Source organism: Herpailurus yagouaroundi, unplaced genomic scaffold (genome assembly GCF_014898765.1).
Source record: "Herpailurus yagouaroundi ecotype Mexico unplaced genomic scaffold, PumYag 267, whole genome shotgun sequence".
Classification (NCBI taxonomy): domain Eukaryota; kingdom Metazoa; phylum Chordata; class Mammalia; order Carnivora; family Felidae; genus Herpailurus; species Herpailurus yagouaroundi.
Window position 1 is genome coordinate 1,077,968 of NW_024412484.1, and position 17,352 is coordinate 1,095,319.

Below are 17,352 nucleotides of genomic sequence, written 5' to 3' on the forward strand. Positions count from 1 at the left end.
CGGACGGATGGATGGACGGATGGATGGATGGAAGGGTAGAAGGTGGATGGATGGATGGGTGGGGGGTGAGGGGGTGGGTCGGGGGTGGGTTGGCGGAGCTCGTGTCTGAGGCCGTGAACCATAAGCTGCTGCTGGCACACGCAGCATAGCTGATTCTCTGGCCCAGCTCTCGTGCTTCCTTATGAATCACCTCTCTTTCAGGGTTCTATCGGATTTCCTGGCTTTCCTGGTGCCAACGGGGAGAAGGGCGGCAGGGTAAGGACAGCCTGGCCTCCGGTCGGGTGGCTCGCTCTACTGCCTTGGTATTCAACGGGTGCATTTTCTGGCACGTCCTGTTTGCTCTCACCCACTTTGCTGCCCAGACCGCCTTTCCAGATGGCTGACCTTAAGCCCGTGGCCTTCAGCACCAAGCGCTGGAGACTCCCCGCACACGGGGCTGGGTGGTGGTGGGCTGCAGGGCAGCGGCGGGAGGGGAGGGAATGCTTTCTGACCAACACCGCGACCCCGACAGCTCCTCAGGCCGTGAGCGAAACCCGAGTCTTTCAACCTGAGGGCCTTTCCTCCGGGCGAATTTTTAAAGGAAGGGAAGGAGAAAAAAGGAGCATGTTGCCTACCCTGCCGGTCCAAATTCAGGAAGCTCTTCCCCCTCGTCATTCCCAAGCTGCCGTTGCCCCAGGGCACCTGCCCGGTGCCGGATGCTGTGGTTCACTCCGTTGTCACCATGGACAGTGGCGTTCTGAAGGGCTGGGCTGAGGAAGCCACGCCCCCCACGCCGCCCTGACTGCCCCCTGGTCCAGGCCTTCTGTCGGGGAAATTACAGGACGCTCTCTGAGCATTGCTGCCTGGGACGCGGGACCGAGGGGGTCCTCTTGGTCGTTCAGTTCTGAGCTGGTTGTCCACAGGCATGTGGGGGCAGAGGGGCCGGGGGCACACATTGCGAGACGTGTGCAGGGCATACCTTGGGACGGGGGGGGGGGACCCCAGACCTCGGAGGAAGGACTGCCGCTTTTGCGGGAACTGGAACAGGCCCGGCCCATTCCCCTGCGCCCACGCTGTTGCTCCTGGCACAGGAGGGCTGCGTCTTCCCAGAGAGACACCTGCCCCGATCTGTCCTCACCGCGTCTGAGCAGAGACGGTGAGCTCTCCTGAAAAACGGAGAGAGACCTCAAGCCAACCCAACCCGTGTAAACAGACGTGTACGTGCCCGATGCCTGAGACAGATAGAAAACGGGGAACTGCCCTCAGTGCGAGGAGACGGCGTGAACACAGGGACACTGTCGTCATCTGGAGCTGGACCTGACCTCCATGCATATCTACCTGTTTACCTGCACGTACATCCTGTCTGTGTCTATACCTCTGCGAGCGTGTCTGTCTGGCTCTTCCTTGTCTGTCGCTGTCCGTGTATCCATCCGCCTCCCTACCTGTCTATCTGACCTCCAGAGAGAGTCTGACGGACGCCTTTGGGGAAAGCTGCCCTCTGGAATACTCACAGAGGCCGCTGTGAAGGGTGGGCCAGGGTCCGGGAAGCGTGGGGGTGATAAGGGAGTGGCTTCTGTGCTGGTGGCGGCCTCGTGACCTTTGACACCAGCTCGCGGTGAGACTCTCCTAGAGGGGTCGCGATGTTCGGCATTTGGTCGTGTGATTTGGCCACAGCCCCTGTCCGTGGAGGAGCCCGCTGGGGCCAGGGATCAAGGCCCCGTTGGGATGGGTCGCGTGGGGCCGTGGAGGTCTGGCCGGCGCCCTAGGGCCAGCACTCTGGCCCAAGCCCCGCTCCTCTCTCCCTGCCCCTGTAGAGCTACTCAACTTCCCACCCCTGAGCTCAGAAGGGCAGAGAGATGCCCGGGTACCCCCCCCCCGCAAGCCCCACGGGCAGTTATCCCCATGCGTCGGTGCTGGGGGTCACCAGGGACGCCACCGAAAACAGATGTGGTTGCAGAACGGGGGAGCACGGGTCCAGAAGCTTTTTCTTGTGAGGTTTGGCTCCTGGTTCCCAGGACCTGAAGCACAGACGCAAGGAAACCATGCTGGGAATTTACGGGGCTTTTCCAAGCTGCCTGTGGTGGTTGCTGTATTCGGAGGCCACCTTGGCGGAGGCAGGCCCTGAGGACAACGATGTCGACTTTTACAGAAGGCAACGGCTCGGGCAAGGGCCGAGTAGGACCGGCAAGCACGTTCGCGCATATCGTGGGAGAAATATTCCCTGTGCCCCTCCCGGGTGTTGGGGGCACAGAGGCAAGCGGAGGACATGGGATCTAGAGGAAAAGGCCAAGTGCGTCCCTGGGAAGCGTCCGAGATGGCCCTGCACACAAGCGAACCACAGATGGCTGCAGTTCCGCGAGCACGTCCTGGCAGGAGACCGGGGCCATTCACGGCTCGGCTCATGGGCTCCCCACGCCCTCCCCGGGGGCGACTGAGGACCCACATCCCTGCACGGGAGAGGAACCCCGGAATTATGCACGTCTATCCCCCCCACATATCTCCTGAGAGAGATGTCTTTATTCTGGAACCTTCCCCAGGAAAGGAAGAAGAAATTTTTTCCCAGCGACAGTGACCTTCCCCATGCCCTGGTGGTTTGCACCTCTTCCTTGATTGCCGATCCTGGCAATCCGGCTGGCTCGCTGACCCTTCCAGGCCAAGTTATGGGGTCATTCTTGCCATCCTGTCACTGTGTCCCTCCCTCCCTCTCCATCCCTCCCTCCATCCAAATGGCATTAGTTGAGCACCTCCCCTGTCCCCACATGTCAGGTGCTCTTGGAGCCCTGGGGACAGAGCCACAGAAGCCCAGATCCCTGCCCTCGTGGGACTTGCCTTCCAAGGGTGGGGACAGGGAGCAAGTCTGTAAAGCAGATGGTGTGGCGGATGGCGGTGCGAGCTCAGGGACAAACCAGATGTGCGGGGGAAGGGGCGGCGGTTGACTGCAGAGGTAGGGAAGGCTCAGGGACAGCCTGGAGGGGCGGAGGTGGGCTGGGCCTCACAGATGCCCGGGACAAAGGACTGAGGCCTGAGCAGGGGGCAGAGTGGGGGGGGGGAAGAGGCAAGGGGACAGTGAACAGGTGGTGGGGGCGAAAGGCTGGTGTCCCCGGGGCCTCAAAGCCACCCCCACGGGGCATGGTCCGTCTTGCCACGTGACTGAAGGCACCAGCCACATTGAAAATGTCATCCCTGAGAGTCCCAGTTGGAAATTATGGAGGAGAGGGACACAGGCAGGGGTTCCGTGGTGCCTGCTCCCGCCGTTCCTGAGCCATCTGCGGACCGGGAGGGCGGCTCTGCGGGGCTGGTGGCTGAGGGGCCCGGGAGGCCGGAGTCCAGAGATGCACCTGTGCTTGGCTTCTCGGCCGGAGCAGGGCCGTTCTGGGACTGTCTGCGCGTCCCCCGTGAGGACATGAGGACAGGCACTCACAGGCGAGTCACCAAGCAGACCGTGGACGGGGCGGTTCCTGTTGAGCAGCGTCCGTCCCTCTCTGGTTCAGTTAACAGGGAAACCCTTGGGCAGCAGGCTCACCCGGGAGGCCGGGGCTGAGCCTCGGTCCTGCCCTCTGTGCCCGGGCTCACGGGTGTGGGACTTGGTGGAGAAGAGTCGCGGCTGGACGCACCCACGGACGGCAACAAGTAGCCGGGGCTGGCCCGGCGTCCACGCTGGTAAAAGCCAACAGCGCGAAGAAAGCAGATGTTGCATTAATGTTCTTATGCAAATATTTATTTGGAGCCAAAGGCTATCGCCAGGTAATTAAAGCAGGGAAACCAGAGTGCATTGTTGGAAGGAGACATAATCACCTCATCACCGTAAACCGTTGTATTAAATTCACTCCAAGACGGCAGACGGCACAGAGCAGTTTTGATTCCAGCAGCGAACAAGTCAAAGCTGGGGAGAGACGGTGCGGCAGGTGGCCTTCGCGGCTCAGCTCCGTCTTGGGCTTTGTCGCTCGAAATCGGAATAAAGTTCTGGAAGATGAATCGAGAGGCGGTGGGGACACCGGGGTGGCGGTCCGCCCGTTGCTTCCGCGCGCTGCGGGTGAACCGCGGTTACCCGTTATCCAAGCTCTGCTTCCGAGAAAAACAAATGTGGCGCATCTGTTTTCTGTGGTTTGGAAAATGCAAAACAACACCGCCAAGAGAAAGGAGTCTAAGTTCTACGAGAAGAGAAGCCGATGACTTTGGGTGTATGATTTATATGTGGAGCTGCACGTTTGCTTGTCTGTGGAGCCTGTTGAAAATTTAATGGCTAATATTCGGAACTGTAGCAAAAGTAAATTATGTATGAAAGGGGTTGCGGTAATGATCCCCCTCGCCCCCGCCGCTGAGAGAGATGGAGAAAGGGAGGGAGAGGGCGGGCGGGAGGGGAAGGTGGGGGGTGTTGATGCTTGCGGAAAGGAAACCAGATAGGGTGGTAAACATCCATCAGACTGCAGGGAGAAAATTGGATTTCTACAGGCCTGTGCGGAAACACAAAGCTCTGTGTATCGAATGTGCAGTGAAGTCCCCTTGGCCTGAAAAATCTCCTGGAGAAGCACAGATAAGGAGAGCAGACCTTCCCGGCTTCTGTTTCCGAGCTCTCTCCCCGTAACCCAGGAGGGGGCCACCACCCAGGCCGTGGCAGGGGTCTCTGGCAAGTGACTGACCAGCCGCTTCTTTCTCTGGTTCTAGGGCACACCTGGGAAGCCAGGACCACGGGGGCAGCGAGGCCCGACGGTAACCACCCTCTGGGCTTCCAGAAGCGGGAGCACATTGCAGGGGGCGTGCTCGGTGGGAGGGGGAGGGAGGTGTCCAGGGCTGGGAGGATTCGAGCTCACCTTTCCTCTCTCCCGCCCGTGCAGGGTCCGAGGGGCGAACGGGGCCCCCGGGGCATCACTGGGAAGCCTGGCCCCAAGGTAGGTTTTCAGTGACTTCTGGGGCATCAGCCACGCCACCCACACGTGGAGCACCTGTGGGTGATCCGTGGCCTTTTTGTTGGGAGAAAAAAAAGGAAGTTTGCTTGAGGGTATTTAAGAAGGAGCCAGGCCAGCAGCCCTCGGACAGGTCAGGTTGAGTTGCATCACGTGCCTCGGCCCCAACGGAGCCGTGGCGGGAAGGGGGCCACCCCACACTGGGACCTCCGCGGCCTTAGGGGCCCGGGCCCCCGGGCTTTGCACAAGTGCCGAGCCATCCGGGTACCCCACCATCCGGTTCTGGTGGGGAGGGCCCGTTTCTTCCTCCTGCCTCAGAGGGAGAGCCCGAGCCTGTCCCTCACGTCCCCTCCTCCCGTTTTCTCAGCGTGGAAACGTGTGACAGCCAAGCAGGCCCTCCCTGTTCGGCCGGGACGCCATTCCAAAGTGCGCTCCCACCAAGGGACGTGGGCCTTGTGCTGGCTGGGGTGCAGAGCTGGCCCCCCGGCTAGTGGGATGTGCCCACCGGCAGGGTACAGAACATTCTCCCGCGCTGAGTGCCGGTGCGACCCACGTTCCCGTACAGGGATTAACGCTCCCCTGCACGAGCGGGTGATACCACGGCACAGCTGTTGTCACCGCTTGTGGGGGCCCCGGGGCAGATGCCTGGGTCCTATCGCCATGTGACTTTTCAACACACTTCCTGGTGGGAGCGTGGCCTTTGTCCCCCTGCAGGGGGCTCTTCTCGGGGAAATGTCACAGCCCCGTGGATAGCAGCTCAGGATCTGATGACAAGACAGGTGGCCTTTGGGAGCGTGGATCGGCGGCTGGCGCCCTCTGCCCTTTCCTGGAAGTCCTGGTGACCCGCGCCTGTGCCCGTGTGCCGTGTGTGACTGACGTCCCGTGACGTCACGGGCCAGTGTGCTGTCACAGGCAGTGATAATAAAGATGATCGTAGTGAAGCTGTTTTTTCTGTGTCCCTTCCTTCCTAGGGCAACTCTGGAGGCGATGGCCCCGCTGGCCCTCCGGGTGAACGGGTGAGCACCGTGAACATGCGGGCCTCTGCCAACATCTCTGGGGAGGCAGCCTGCCTTAAATGTCCCTCCCCGTTTCTTCCCGGGGTGGGCTGGGGAGAGGGAGGCGTGTCTCCAGTCCTACTGAAGGAGAGGGTTTTCCTAGGATCCCAAAGCGGATCAGTGGTAGCCTTCGCTGGGAGCGAGGTCTCTTGCCTGTCGAAGCGGGCGGCCCCCTCCCTCGGCCCTCGGCCCCAAGCTGGCCCCCTCAGCTCCCCGGACTGACCTCCTTTGTTGCGTTGGTGGGGGGCGGGGGGCTGGAATAAATGGAGAAAGGGTCCGGGGGAGCACAAAGAGACTTTGCTCAGAGAACCAAGGACTCAGGAGGATCATGGTGGGGTCTCCTGGGCCCCCACGCACTAGGGAAAGGACATCTGTGCTCAGCTGGCCGTTCTCTATCCACAGGGACCCAACGGACCCCAAGGACCCACCGGTTTCCCTGGACCCAAGGGCCCTCCTGTAAGTAACACGTTTTTCTTGCTGGGCCGGTGGGAGGGGCGTCGGCGGGGAAACTGGAGAGAGCCGCTTTTTGGAAGCGCGGACCTCTCTCATTTGGGCAGACACGATCTTCTAGTTGGGTCCAGTATGAGTGTCCCGGGCCACCGTTGCAAATTACCACCGACTCGGCCACTTGAGACAGCAGAAATGTGCTGTCTCGCAGTCTGGAGGCCAAGAGGCCAAGATCGGGGGGTTGGCGGGGCCGGTTTTTCCCGGGGGGCTCTGGGAGAGACCGCCCCCCCCCCCGCCCCGCCCCGCTCCCGGCTTCCCGTGGTTGCTGGCCGTCCACGGCTTGTACGCCCTTCGCTCGGTCTCTGCCTGCATCCTAACGTGGCGCCTCCTCTGGGGGTGTCCCTGGGTCGTCACGCCCCCATCTTGCTGTGAGAACACCAGCCACTGACTTTGGGAACACCCCAGTGCAGTGTGACCTTGCGTCGGTGACGTCTGCAAAGCCCCCGTTTCCAAACGAGGTCACCTTCGCAGGTGCGGGGCGGCTAGCACTTCCCCCCCGTATTTTGGGGCACAGTCCAAGTCAGCACAGGCAGAGCGCACTCTGTTACACCCCAGAAGGAAAGATGCCTGACCGTGGGCACTGTCGCCAGATGGACATGCTGGGGGTCAGCGGCCAGGACAAGGCGGACCCGGGTCCCCGTGCTGCTGCCTGTGCGTCCCACGGCTGCACCTCTCCCTGCCTCAGTTTCTCCCCTGGGAGGGGAAGTGTGGCGCTCGGGGAGGCTGTGCGGGTTCGGGAGGTGACGCACAGGTGCTGGGTCCCCACGTGGCACTTGGTCACCGTGACTCTTGCAGGAGCTTTCTCTGAAGCGAGGTGGCTGTGTTCGTCCCCTGGTTCGGTGTGAAGTCCCAAAGGTGTGCGCCTCTCAGAACTGAATGGAACTTCTTCCTTTTGCCTCTTCCTTCAGGGCCCTCCGGGCAAGGACGGGCTCCCGGGACACCCTGGACAGAGAGGAGAGACCGTGAGTATTGGCAGCGTGGGGGACACGGGGACACGGGGACGCAGGCTGGCCCGGCCTCTCCCACAGCCCCGCCCGTGGGCACGCCTCCTCGGCCCCGTGGGCTCGGGAGAAAGTGGCCAGCCTCGGGAAGGCCCCTGAGGTGTCGGCCGTCTTCCGCTGACTCAGGGTGAGCCTGCCTGCCTGCCTGCGGACGGCCCCTTGCAGGCCAGCGGTGTGAGCGCAGAAGGCCGGTGCCGGTGCCCGAGGTGTCCCGGCAACTTTGGTCCAGGGTCACGTTTAGAACCATCATGGCAGACAAAATGCCATCTGCACGCTGAGCCGTGTGCGACCAGCCTCCTGTTCCTCAGTGAGGAATCGTGAGTGCGGCCACGCTCGAAGTGTGCGCGTTCGGGCCAGAAAGCGAGCCGGAAAGACCCCGTGCCCTTCTGCTGTTTCGCGCTGGGATGTAGTAAGAGAAGGGACACGGCCTTGCGCCTTGTCTGTGCGGGCCCTCCCGGCCCCGGGGCTGATGGCAGGGGCTACGCGGGGCCCCTTCAACGAGGCAGGTGGCCCGCCCGGGTATAACTTGGGCTTTCAGCCAGGCTCGTGATCGGTGAGCGATTCTGCCGTCCCGGGTGCGCCGCCCACCTCGCCCCTCCCTTTGGAGAAGCCCGGTGCAGGCTGCGTCGCCGTTGGCCGGAGGTTAAAGCACCCGGCGTTTTCAGTGGGAAGAAAAAGCATCTTTCAGAAATAAGGTCCCTTCCTGGCCCTGCAGGCCAGCCCACCGCGCCCACGGCGGGCGTGTCCGCGGGAGGCCGTGGGCGCACCTGTGACCTTGAGGCTCCAGGCTCGGACGGGTGGGGACCTCCTGGTCACCAGAAAGACGGCACAGGCTGCCGAGAGGGCCCCTCTGTCTCTGCGGCCAGTTTTCTTTGTAGTCACAGGCCTCTGAAAGGGTCTCACAGCAAACCCCGCGTCCCACGAAGCTTTGAATGCCGCCGTTAACATCTTCTCCGTGCCTGCGCTAAAAGCATCCCTTTGTCTCCCTGGTTCATCGTGACAAAGTGCTTTTAATTGTACCTCCCCGGCGTTCTGCTGCGGGGCGCATGCTGGCTGATGAATGCACATCACCTCCTTCTTTTGTTTATAGAGAAAAATTAAAACATTTCGTTTGCGCTTTGCCTGTCTTTCTCTAATGCTGTTCTGAGGAGACAAGATAGAAGGTTTTGCCAAGCGTGTGCCTTTCTGCCTCTGCCTCACCCCAGACAGAGGCTGGTGGAGTAATTAAGCTGCTCGTCTTTGCTGGGAAAGTAACATAGGGGCTTTCCAGCTACCCGTGCCGTGCCTGGCTGCCCTCGTGGACACGGGGCACCCGGTCTCCAGACCCAGGCAGGACAGATGTCTCCGACACGGGGCATCCAGACAAACCTTCTCCAGAAAGGTCTTCCCTCGGGTGTTGACTTTGTTCTTTAGAAAACGGAGGCAGCAAAGGGCATCACTTCTAAACGTGAGCCCAAAGCTCATGGCCCAGCCAGGGGCTCGAGACCGGCCAGGGATGGTCCTGACCCCGGCGCAAACAGAGGGGCCTTTCCTGCCTTACACTCAGGTTCCTGCCTGCACTTGGCACTTGTGCCATGGCCCCCCAAGTGAGGGTGCCCTTGACCTGTCCACCACCCCTTGTTTCTGACCCTGTAAACGCTGCCTCCAAAGGTTCTGCTTGAAAAATGGCCATTTCCGGGACGGCTGGGGGCTTCAGTCGGTTAAACATCTGATTCTTGATCTCGGCTCAGGTCACGATCTCACCGTTCCCGAGTCTGAGCCCCATGTGGGGCTCTGCTGACATCGTGGAGTCTGCTTGGGATTCTCTCTGTCTCGCCCTTTCTTTCTGCCCTTTCTCCGCTCGCACGCACGCACGTGCACACGCACGCGCCGTCTCTCTCGCAAGATAAATAAACTTAAATACGGCCATTCCCGTGCACTGCATGCAGCTTCCCTTGGGCCTCAAGAGAAGAGCCCCCTGAGAATTTGCAGAGACGCTGAATCCGCCGTGGGCCCTGCACGGTCCAGCGGCTAAGCGTGAAGTCTCCGGTGCTGGCCTGGCGGCCGTCCCGGCAGCGAGGCAGGGAACCGCCCTTGCCCATCAGCCACGCGGGCCAGCCCGCTCGCCCCCCAGGTCTCCCTGTGGCTTAAGACGCCCCCCTCCAGATTCTAGAGCTCCCACTAACAGCTTCCCGGGCGTCACATCTGCACGTTCCTGCCAGCGTCTCAGGGCACCTGCAGAGGGCATCTTGTTGGCATGTGCAGGGCTCTGTAGATGCGCCTGGAAACGAAGCGTCCCTGCTTTGCAGCCGCAGCCGCCTCCTCGAAGGGAGGACGCGTAGCAGAGCCACCATCCAAACTGAAGGCGGGGCTGTGGCACACGAGCCGTGTGCGGGCAGAGGCGAGGAACCCCCTGAACCCGGCTAACCGCGCGTTCGAGTTGCCGGGTTACGAAAGCGGCGAAGACCCCCCCCCCCCGCCATCCCGGTTCCCACAAATGCCGAGGAGCGGGTGAGGTCACCTGTCACTCGGCAGAGGCGTTAGCGACACACGTGGGACCATCTCCCAAAGTCGCTGATGAGAAACAGCCCAGAGGTAGCTCCCGAGTCGAGCTTCCGGAGGCTAAACAATGGCGCCGAGTCCACCGGGAAAGTGAACGCTTAGTGACGCTGTCAGGATCGGTGGCCTTAAAATCTGTCTCCCGGCACAAAAACCCGGTGGCTGAAAAGCAGCGAGCGAAGCTAACCTCTGCGGCCTCACTGTGTTCGCGAAATATACGCACAGACGAAAGAGGGGAGACGGGCCCTCGCAAGTGCGGTGGGGAACATTCACTGTCCGGGGTCGGTGTCGGGGGTCGGGGCGCGAGCCTTCTGATGAGAACCACTCGGCCATCTCGGCGTGGTGACTCTCTCTCTGCAGGGTTTCCAAGGCAAGACCGGCCCCCCAGGGCCCCCGGGCGTCGTGGGCCCTCAGGTAAGCAGCCACGTCCCCCCGCTTTCGTTGGCCATCTGTGCGGCGCCCACACGGGAGGGAGGTGCCCCAGGGTTCGGAAGGCGTAGGTGCTGCTGACGGAGAATCCCGAGTCCCGCGGCTTGTTAGCATTCAGAGATGAGCTGCGCACAGGGAGCCATATGGGGAGAACGGGGGACGGTCTGTTGAACAATCAGCGCGAGGCAAGCTGGCGGAACGGAGCCGACTCGCGGGCAGCCGGGGCCGGGCCCGGCTCGGGCCCGCTCTTCCCTGCCCCCGAGCCCCCGGCAGCCTGGGCCTCCTGGCTCCGGCCAGCGCCGCGGCCCGTGGGTCGCTGCACGGTGGCCTGCAGCCAGCAGCGAGTTCCCACCTGATGCAGCGGGAAATAAGACACTGACCCGCTGCGGCCGCGGACCGCAGGGGACGTGGGCACGCCACCCTCCTCTCGCGTAGCCACCGGGCCACCCTCACGGCACGCAACCACCCCGTCTGCCCCGTCCGTTTCCTCCTGGACTTTTACCAGAGGGAGGACACTCGCAGAGCACTGTGGGGTTTGGAGGGCACACAGCGGGCCCTCTGCCTCCGTGCCCAGGGCTGTCCTTAGCTTGGGAAGGCAAGGTTGCTCCCTGGCGTGTCTCGAAAACTCTCGGGGCTGACGTGGACTCTCCCCACAGGGTCCCACAGGAGAAACGGGCCCAATGGGCGAGCGTGGCCACCCCGGGCCCCCAGGCCCCCCCGGTGAGCAGGGGCTCCCCGGCCTTGCCGGGAAAGAAGGGACGAAGGTGAGTTCGTCGGGCCTCCCTTGCCAGCCCGGACTTCGCGGAGGGATCTCTGTTCTGTCCGGCTGTTTTCTGATGAACCAGTGGGGGGTCTCAGACCAGTGCTGTTTGTGCCAGCTGGCTCCCCAGACGACCACTTTTGCCTGGTCTGAAGGAGGATCTGGGCTGTGTTGCCGCAGAGGGGGATGGCAGCGGGGGCCGGGGGTCAAACCGTCCTTGGCCTTCGGCCCCGGGGCCGTGCCCGGCTGACCTCCCCTCCCCCGGCTGCCACTCCGACTCCCAGACGCGCATAACCCACCCTGACGTTTCGTGTCTGAAACTGATTCAGCAGAAAGTGACCCATTAAAAAGTTTCCCACCACAAGAGGCTAAAGGATAAAGAACGAAAACAGAAAGTGGACGTGTTTCTAGCCTGCCTCTTAGCGTGGGTCCTGCGTCCCGTCTTTGTTCCCCAGGAAGCCTCCCCGCGTGGCCGGGGCGCTCCCCTGGTTAGTGGTCGTAATTCCTGGGTATCGGCTTGAAAGTGGCAAGCGTCTCCCCTCGCAGCTTTTCGGGGAGGGACGCAGCAAACCCAGCCGTGCACGCGCGAGCACAGGCGCAAGAGTAAACCCGCGAATAAGGAAGGGGAGCCAGTAAAGCGTTGTTGGAAGAATTACACGTGTCTGTGCTGGGATCCACGTGTGTGTGCTTAAGGACGCGTACACGTGTGTGTGACTGTGTGACGTATGTAGACACGCGTAGATGTGGGTGGGCACATATCCCCTCACCGAGAGAGCTGTCCGAGTTTGGAAAGGTCAAGGGCGTGCTGGTCAGAGATGCCCTCTGCTCCCATGCCGGGCCCTGGAGAAAGTTCCGGAAGACTTATCAAAGCTTTCATGTGCTTCAGGGAAAACGCTCAGCTGGTTTATCTTTTCAGGAAACGTGGTTTCAGGCTGGGAACAAGTGTCTCGGGTGATGGGTCTGTTTTGGGTGATGTGGCCAGTGGTCTGGCCACAGGCTTCTTTAGCTGAGCAGTTTTACGAGGGGCCCCAAGTGTACGGAAAGGGTAGACGTGGGGGCCCTCGGCTCCCGCTCAACCCACCCTGAGCCCAGAGGGGCGGAGTCTGTCCCCAAACCACACGCAGAGCCAGCCCATGGAAAGTGCCTACCAGGCGCGAGCACCGGTCACGCTCCTGTGCACTTCTGGAGCCAGTGCCTGGGGCTGCCCCACTCCGGCTTGAGTCTGGTGGGTCTGGGAGAGGAAGCCTCGCCCCACCTCCCCGGCCACCCTGGTCCCGGGCATCGCTCAGAAGCTCATCTGTGGCTCTGATTTCAGGGTGACCCAGGTCCCGCCGGCCTCCCTGGGAAAGACGGCCCTCCTGGACTGCGTGGTTTCCCTGGGGATCGGGGGCTTCCCGGTCCAGTGGTGAGTGAGGGGCCGGGCGGGGTGATGGAGCTGGACGCCGCCCAGCCCGGGGCCCTCTCCCCGCGGTGTTCTGAACGTGTTCTCATTGCTTTGCAGGGCGCACTTGGACTGAAAGGCAGCGAAGGCCCCCCTGGCCCGCCAGGCCCCGCGGTGAGTGCGGCCGGCCGGCACAGACACTTTATCCGACCTCTTCCTCCAAGCCTGGGGGGCAGGCAGACAGGGCGGCCCCAAGGGCCAGGAGAGCGTGCCCACCAACCTTGGCCCGCTGTGGGTCCTGAGCAGGCCACGTGGAGGAGGCGGGCAGCAGGCCCCGAGCTGGCAGCCGGGGTGACCACGAGCGGGGGGCACGCAGTGTGAGGACAGGCAGAGAGCTCGGCGGTGTGGAGGGAGGGCCGTGTGTCTCCATCCTGCCTTTGGAGGAGCAAGGCAGGTGCTGACGAGCCGAGTGTAGGTCTGGGCCCCGGGGCTGCGGGGAGGGAGGGGAAGGGGCACAGATCTCCCGTCTCTGAGTGTGGACTGGAGAGTCAGGCTGCCCGCCTGCCCCGGGGCTGCCCACGCACAGGTCAGCCAGCACAGGTGCCGTCTGTTGCCGGAATGGTGCCTCCAACGTTGGGAGTCCAGCTAGGAGAGGTCTGAGGACGCAGCGTTCCCAGAGCTGCCTCTGTGGTCTGGGGGAATCGGGGGCCGCGTGGGGCCACGCCCACCCTCGGGAGGCATACCCACAGACCCCTGTTCTCGGCCGGCACTCCGTGGAGGTGCCCTTCGGACGGGCCCCAGCTCTGCTGCACAGATGTGGGTTTGTAGGACCCCCCCCCCACTTCTGGGTCCAGCTCTCCCCACCCGAGTTACGGACCGTTTCAGGGAAGCCAGGCGGAAATGAAAATGGTACCTTTCTTTCCGATAAAGGCCAGTGCGGAGCGATGCCTGGGCAATGGTGGCCTGCCTGTGCTGACCCTAGGATTAGGCCGGTTCCCACCCGTCAGCGGTGCTCTGGGCGGGGGGGGGGGGGGGGGGGCGGTCAGCGGGGCAGAACATCCTCCATAGAGCATGGAACGTGCGACATGGGGGAGCAGGATGGAAAGGGAGCCCGATGTGGGCAGGCGGACCCCGGGTGGGGGGGAGAGGATGGGGGCCCCGGGCCAGGAGGGCACCCCAGGCAGGCACTTAAGGAGGATGTGTTCTCAGACCCTGGGGAGGAGGCAGGCATCTGCTTGGAATTATGGGAAGGGAGGAGCCAGGAGGGGCCCAGGAACCCAGAGCCTCGAACGCTGGTCTAAGTAGTGTGCACTGTGAAGGGCCCTGGGAGCCACTGAGGGCTCTGGAGTGATAAGGCTTGGTGGCACTTTGGAAGATTGTGTCCGTGCACTTGGGAGCCTTGGAAATGAACCATTTTCTTGCCCGCCCCAGGGATCCCCGGGAGAGAGAGGCCCGGCCGGTGCTGCTGGGCCCATCGGAATCCCAGGGAGACCCGGGCCCCAAGGACCTCCAGGGCCGGCTGGGGAGAAAGGAGCTCCTGTAAGTACCGCCTCGGGGGCGCAGGGCCCCCCCCCCCCCCCGAGCCTGCCACGAGCGTGCCCCAGGGGCTTGCGGGAGCCGGGAGGTGGGGAGGTGGGGGGGAGGGTGTGCTTGTCCCCCAGGAGAGTGGGTGTGTCCCCAGCGTCCTGACTGAGGTCCGAGATTGGGTTCTCAATGCCGGCTGGCTTCTTTCAGAGTCACCTGAGCCAGAGGGTGCCGGGGAGCTCACCTGCGTGGCTGTGCCCCAGCCCGTGCACACAGAGGGAGGGGCTGGGGACCGTGTGTGTCCCAGCGTGGCCTCAGCCTTGGTCTCGGCCGGGCTCTGGGCTCCATGTGTGGCCGGGTCCCAGTCACCCGAGCCAGGCCGGTCTTTGTGGGAGAAGGATGGGCGTTCGGGATGGGAGCCCCCTCCCCTGGCCTGGGGCCGGGAGGCGAGTGCCAAGAAGAGAAACTTCTCCCTGGACCCCCGACAGCCGGCTGTCAGTGACCCCGAGTGTGGCCCAGCCCAGCGTGGAGGCTTCGTGAGGCCTCCTGCCCCAGCCTCGGTTTCCAGGAAGGAGATTAACGGGTCCCTTCACGTGTAGACCTTCCGGGAAGCCAGTGGCCGCCCTCCGCCAAGCACCTTTCCCGGAGTAACCACAAAATGCCCCTTGCTGCCCTGATGTGCCCCCACCCTGACCGTATTTGGTGTCCACCGTGATTTTGCAAATCCCCCGCCTGCCCCGCATTCAGTCGGTCCCGGAGACAAATTTCAGCTCAAACTTCCCTTTGGAATTTAGGTGTCAGAATGAGCAGGGCTCCGGGAGGGAAGGGCAGACGTGCTCACGGACCATCCCCGACAGAGTTGGGACGCCCGCACTGACGGATGTCTGCTAGAAAGACCTTCCTCGTGCGTTCCGCGCTTGGCGGTCCATGGGTGGCGAGGGCCCGGCTCCCTTCCCGGCCGAGCGCGATACCACGCAGGGAGCACCCGCCCCGGCAAACATCCGTTCAGTGTGGTGTCGGCTCTGATGGCATCTCATTGTTTCCGCTGAGGCCATCGGACACTGACCCAGCCGAACTCGGAGCCAGAAACCCGCCTTCTGTGGTGCATTGAATGCGTGTAGAGCACAGTTGGGGTTGGAGACGGTTGAGGGACGGTTGAGTTCGTTGCCTGAAGAGAGTAAATACTTAAGCAGAAACCTCCCAGGGGTGCAGAGCTTGTCGTTCTCCCCGGAGAGCCCCAGGGAGAGGAGGAGGCCAGGTGTCCCCCAGCACTGCCCGCCTGACCAGTGACGGCCCACGGGAAGGCTCCAGGCAAGCCACAGTCGGCCTGGGCCGCTTCTGGCTCACCTAGGGTTGAAGTCTACATTGGCAGGAACTAAGTTGAGGGGCAGGGAGGGAGCTGTGCAAGCCGGAGAGGTCGAGATGGGGCAGTGGGGTCCGAGTAGGTGCCGGCTGCACGTGGATGTGGACACCGAGCACACATTTCTCTCTCCCGTGTCCCCCTCCCCAGCACACACCCCCTCGGTCTGCGCCCACAGAGGAATACGGTGACCCAAGCAAAGCAAGGACTTAGTAAGGACACTTGAGATTTCTAGGGGCAGTTACGAGGGAAGTGAATCAGAATCACGAGAGAAGAGAGATGCCTGTGTGCGTACGCGCCCGTTTGGCGGGGGAGGTGTTGGCCGAGAATTAAAATGGTACGAACATTGGTGGTGGCCGGGGCTCAGGCCATCCTGGCCCCTAGAATCCGTGATCCCGCACACAGCCTCAGGAATCTGGCTGGTTGGCTTTGAATTTGGGCGGCACCGCTCGCAAACTGTGCCTCGGTTTCCCCATTTGTTTTTTTTTTTTTTTTTAAATTGTTTTTAACGTTTATTTATTTTTGAGACAGACAGAGACAGAGCATGAACGGGGGAGGGTCAGAGAGAGAGGGAGACACAGGATCCGAAACAGGGTCCAGGCTCTGAGCTGTCAGCACAGAGCCCGATGCGGGGCTCGAACTCACGGACAGCGCGTTCGTGACCTGAGCCGAAGTCGGCCGCTTAACCGACTGAGCCACCCAGGCTCCCCTCAGTTTCCCCATTTGTAAAAGAGGAGCCCTTCTTCGGAAAGGCAGCGGTGTGCGGGATGCGAGTGGCGGGGGGCCGGGCTCAGAGTGATCCTCGGCGAAGCTGGCTGAAACCCGTCAGGACTGGCGAGGCCCGGAACTGCCCACTCCCCGCCCGGGGGCCTCTCCTCTCTGGGCTGATGAGCTGGTGGCTGGATGGTCCCACGACGGAGCCGTGTTTGACCGGGGGTCTCCTTTCCTCTTCAGGGAGAGAAGGGTCCCCAAGGCCCAGCTGGCCGAGATGGCCTCCAGGGTCCCGTGGGGCTCCCCGGTCCAGCTGGCCCAGTGGGCCCCCCCGGAGAAGACGGAGACAAGGTAAGAAGAGTTGGGGCAAGTGCCCCTGCCCGCGGACGACCCGCAGCCCAGACTGCCGGTGTGGGTGGCACAGCGGCCCCCGCCCCTGCTCTCTCGGCGTCGGTGCAGGGTTTCGGAAAAGCTCCCAAATAGCGCGGTGACGAATGAGATCTCTGGAGTGCTCGGGGGGCTTTGAAACTGCTTTCCTCCCGTGCGGTTCTGCCGTTTCGGGGACGTTTGCTGCCAGCCTCCTGAGCGAGGAGAGATCCTCCCCGCTCCCCGGTGCATCACGTCGGTGCTGAATGTGCGGAGCCCGACACGACGAGATTTTACTCGGTGTCTATTTTTAAGTGTAGTCGCTTGAATCATCAAGGCCCCCGTTCATTAAGAGTGTGCTTGATGATTCTACCGCTGTTACTTCCGGAGCGGATATTTCACCCCTTGTTTAATGAAGACGGTGGAATCTCGCTCTTTGGCCTGACTTTCCATTTGTGATAACTCGGGTGACATTTCCGACTTCGTCACCTGTGCGCAGATGACTCCGCCTCTCAGCGCGGGGGACAGCTCTGTACGACAGGGACGCTGGGCACTTTCATAATCCCTCTGGAGCCCGGTAACCGACGCCTCTGTTCCTGCATCGCTATGCCTCCCGATTTGACAAACAAATATTTCCACCGTGATTCTCACCACGTTTTAAAATCCGCTAAAAGCCTGTACTGTGTGAGATCGAGGCCGCGTCCCGTTCAGTATTGTATTAGAAGGGAAATCAATTAATCTGCGGAAATGTCTCTTCCTTGGAAAGTTGACACCGAGTGAGCTCGGGGGGCGCCGGAGCAGGAAGAGGGGGGGGGGGGGGGGGGGGGGGGGGGGGGG

The 17,352-nt window shown here is 62.3% G+C and overlaps 1 protein-coding gene across 2 annotated transcripts in view; it reads left to right on the forward strand.

Moving 5' to 3' along the window:
- COL5A1 (collagen type V alpha 1 chain) overlaps window positions 1-17,352 on the forward strand; it is a 148,310-nt gene that overhangs the window by 103,635 nt on the left and 27,323 nt on the right. For both annotated transcript variants that reach the window (XM_040461514.1, XM_040461515.1), the window contains exons 32-43: window positions 202-255; window positions 4,645-4,689; window positions 4,815-4,868; window positions 5,855-5,899; window positions 6,341-6,394; window positions 7,354-7,407; window positions 10,345-10,398; window positions 11,070-11,177; window positions 12,489-12,578; window positions 12,675-12,728; window positions 13,986-14,093; window positions 16,393-16,500. In XM_040461514.1, coding sequence (XP_040317448.1) covers window positions 202-255; window positions 4,645-4,689; window positions 4,815-4,868; window positions 5,855-5,899; window positions 6,341-6,394; window positions 7,354-7,407; window positions 10,345-10,398; window positions 11,070-11,177; window positions 12,489-12,578; window positions 12,675-12,728; window positions 13,986-14,093; window positions 16,393-16,500 — 828 coding nt within the window. The remainder of the gene's footprint in view (window positions 1-201; window positions 256-4,644; window positions 4,690-4,814; window positions 4,869-5,854; window positions 5,900-6,340; window positions 6,395-7,353; window positions 7,408-10,344; window positions 10,399-11,069; window positions 11,178-12,488; window positions 12,579-12,674; window positions 12,729-13,985; window positions 14,094-16,392; window positions 16,501-17,352) is intronic.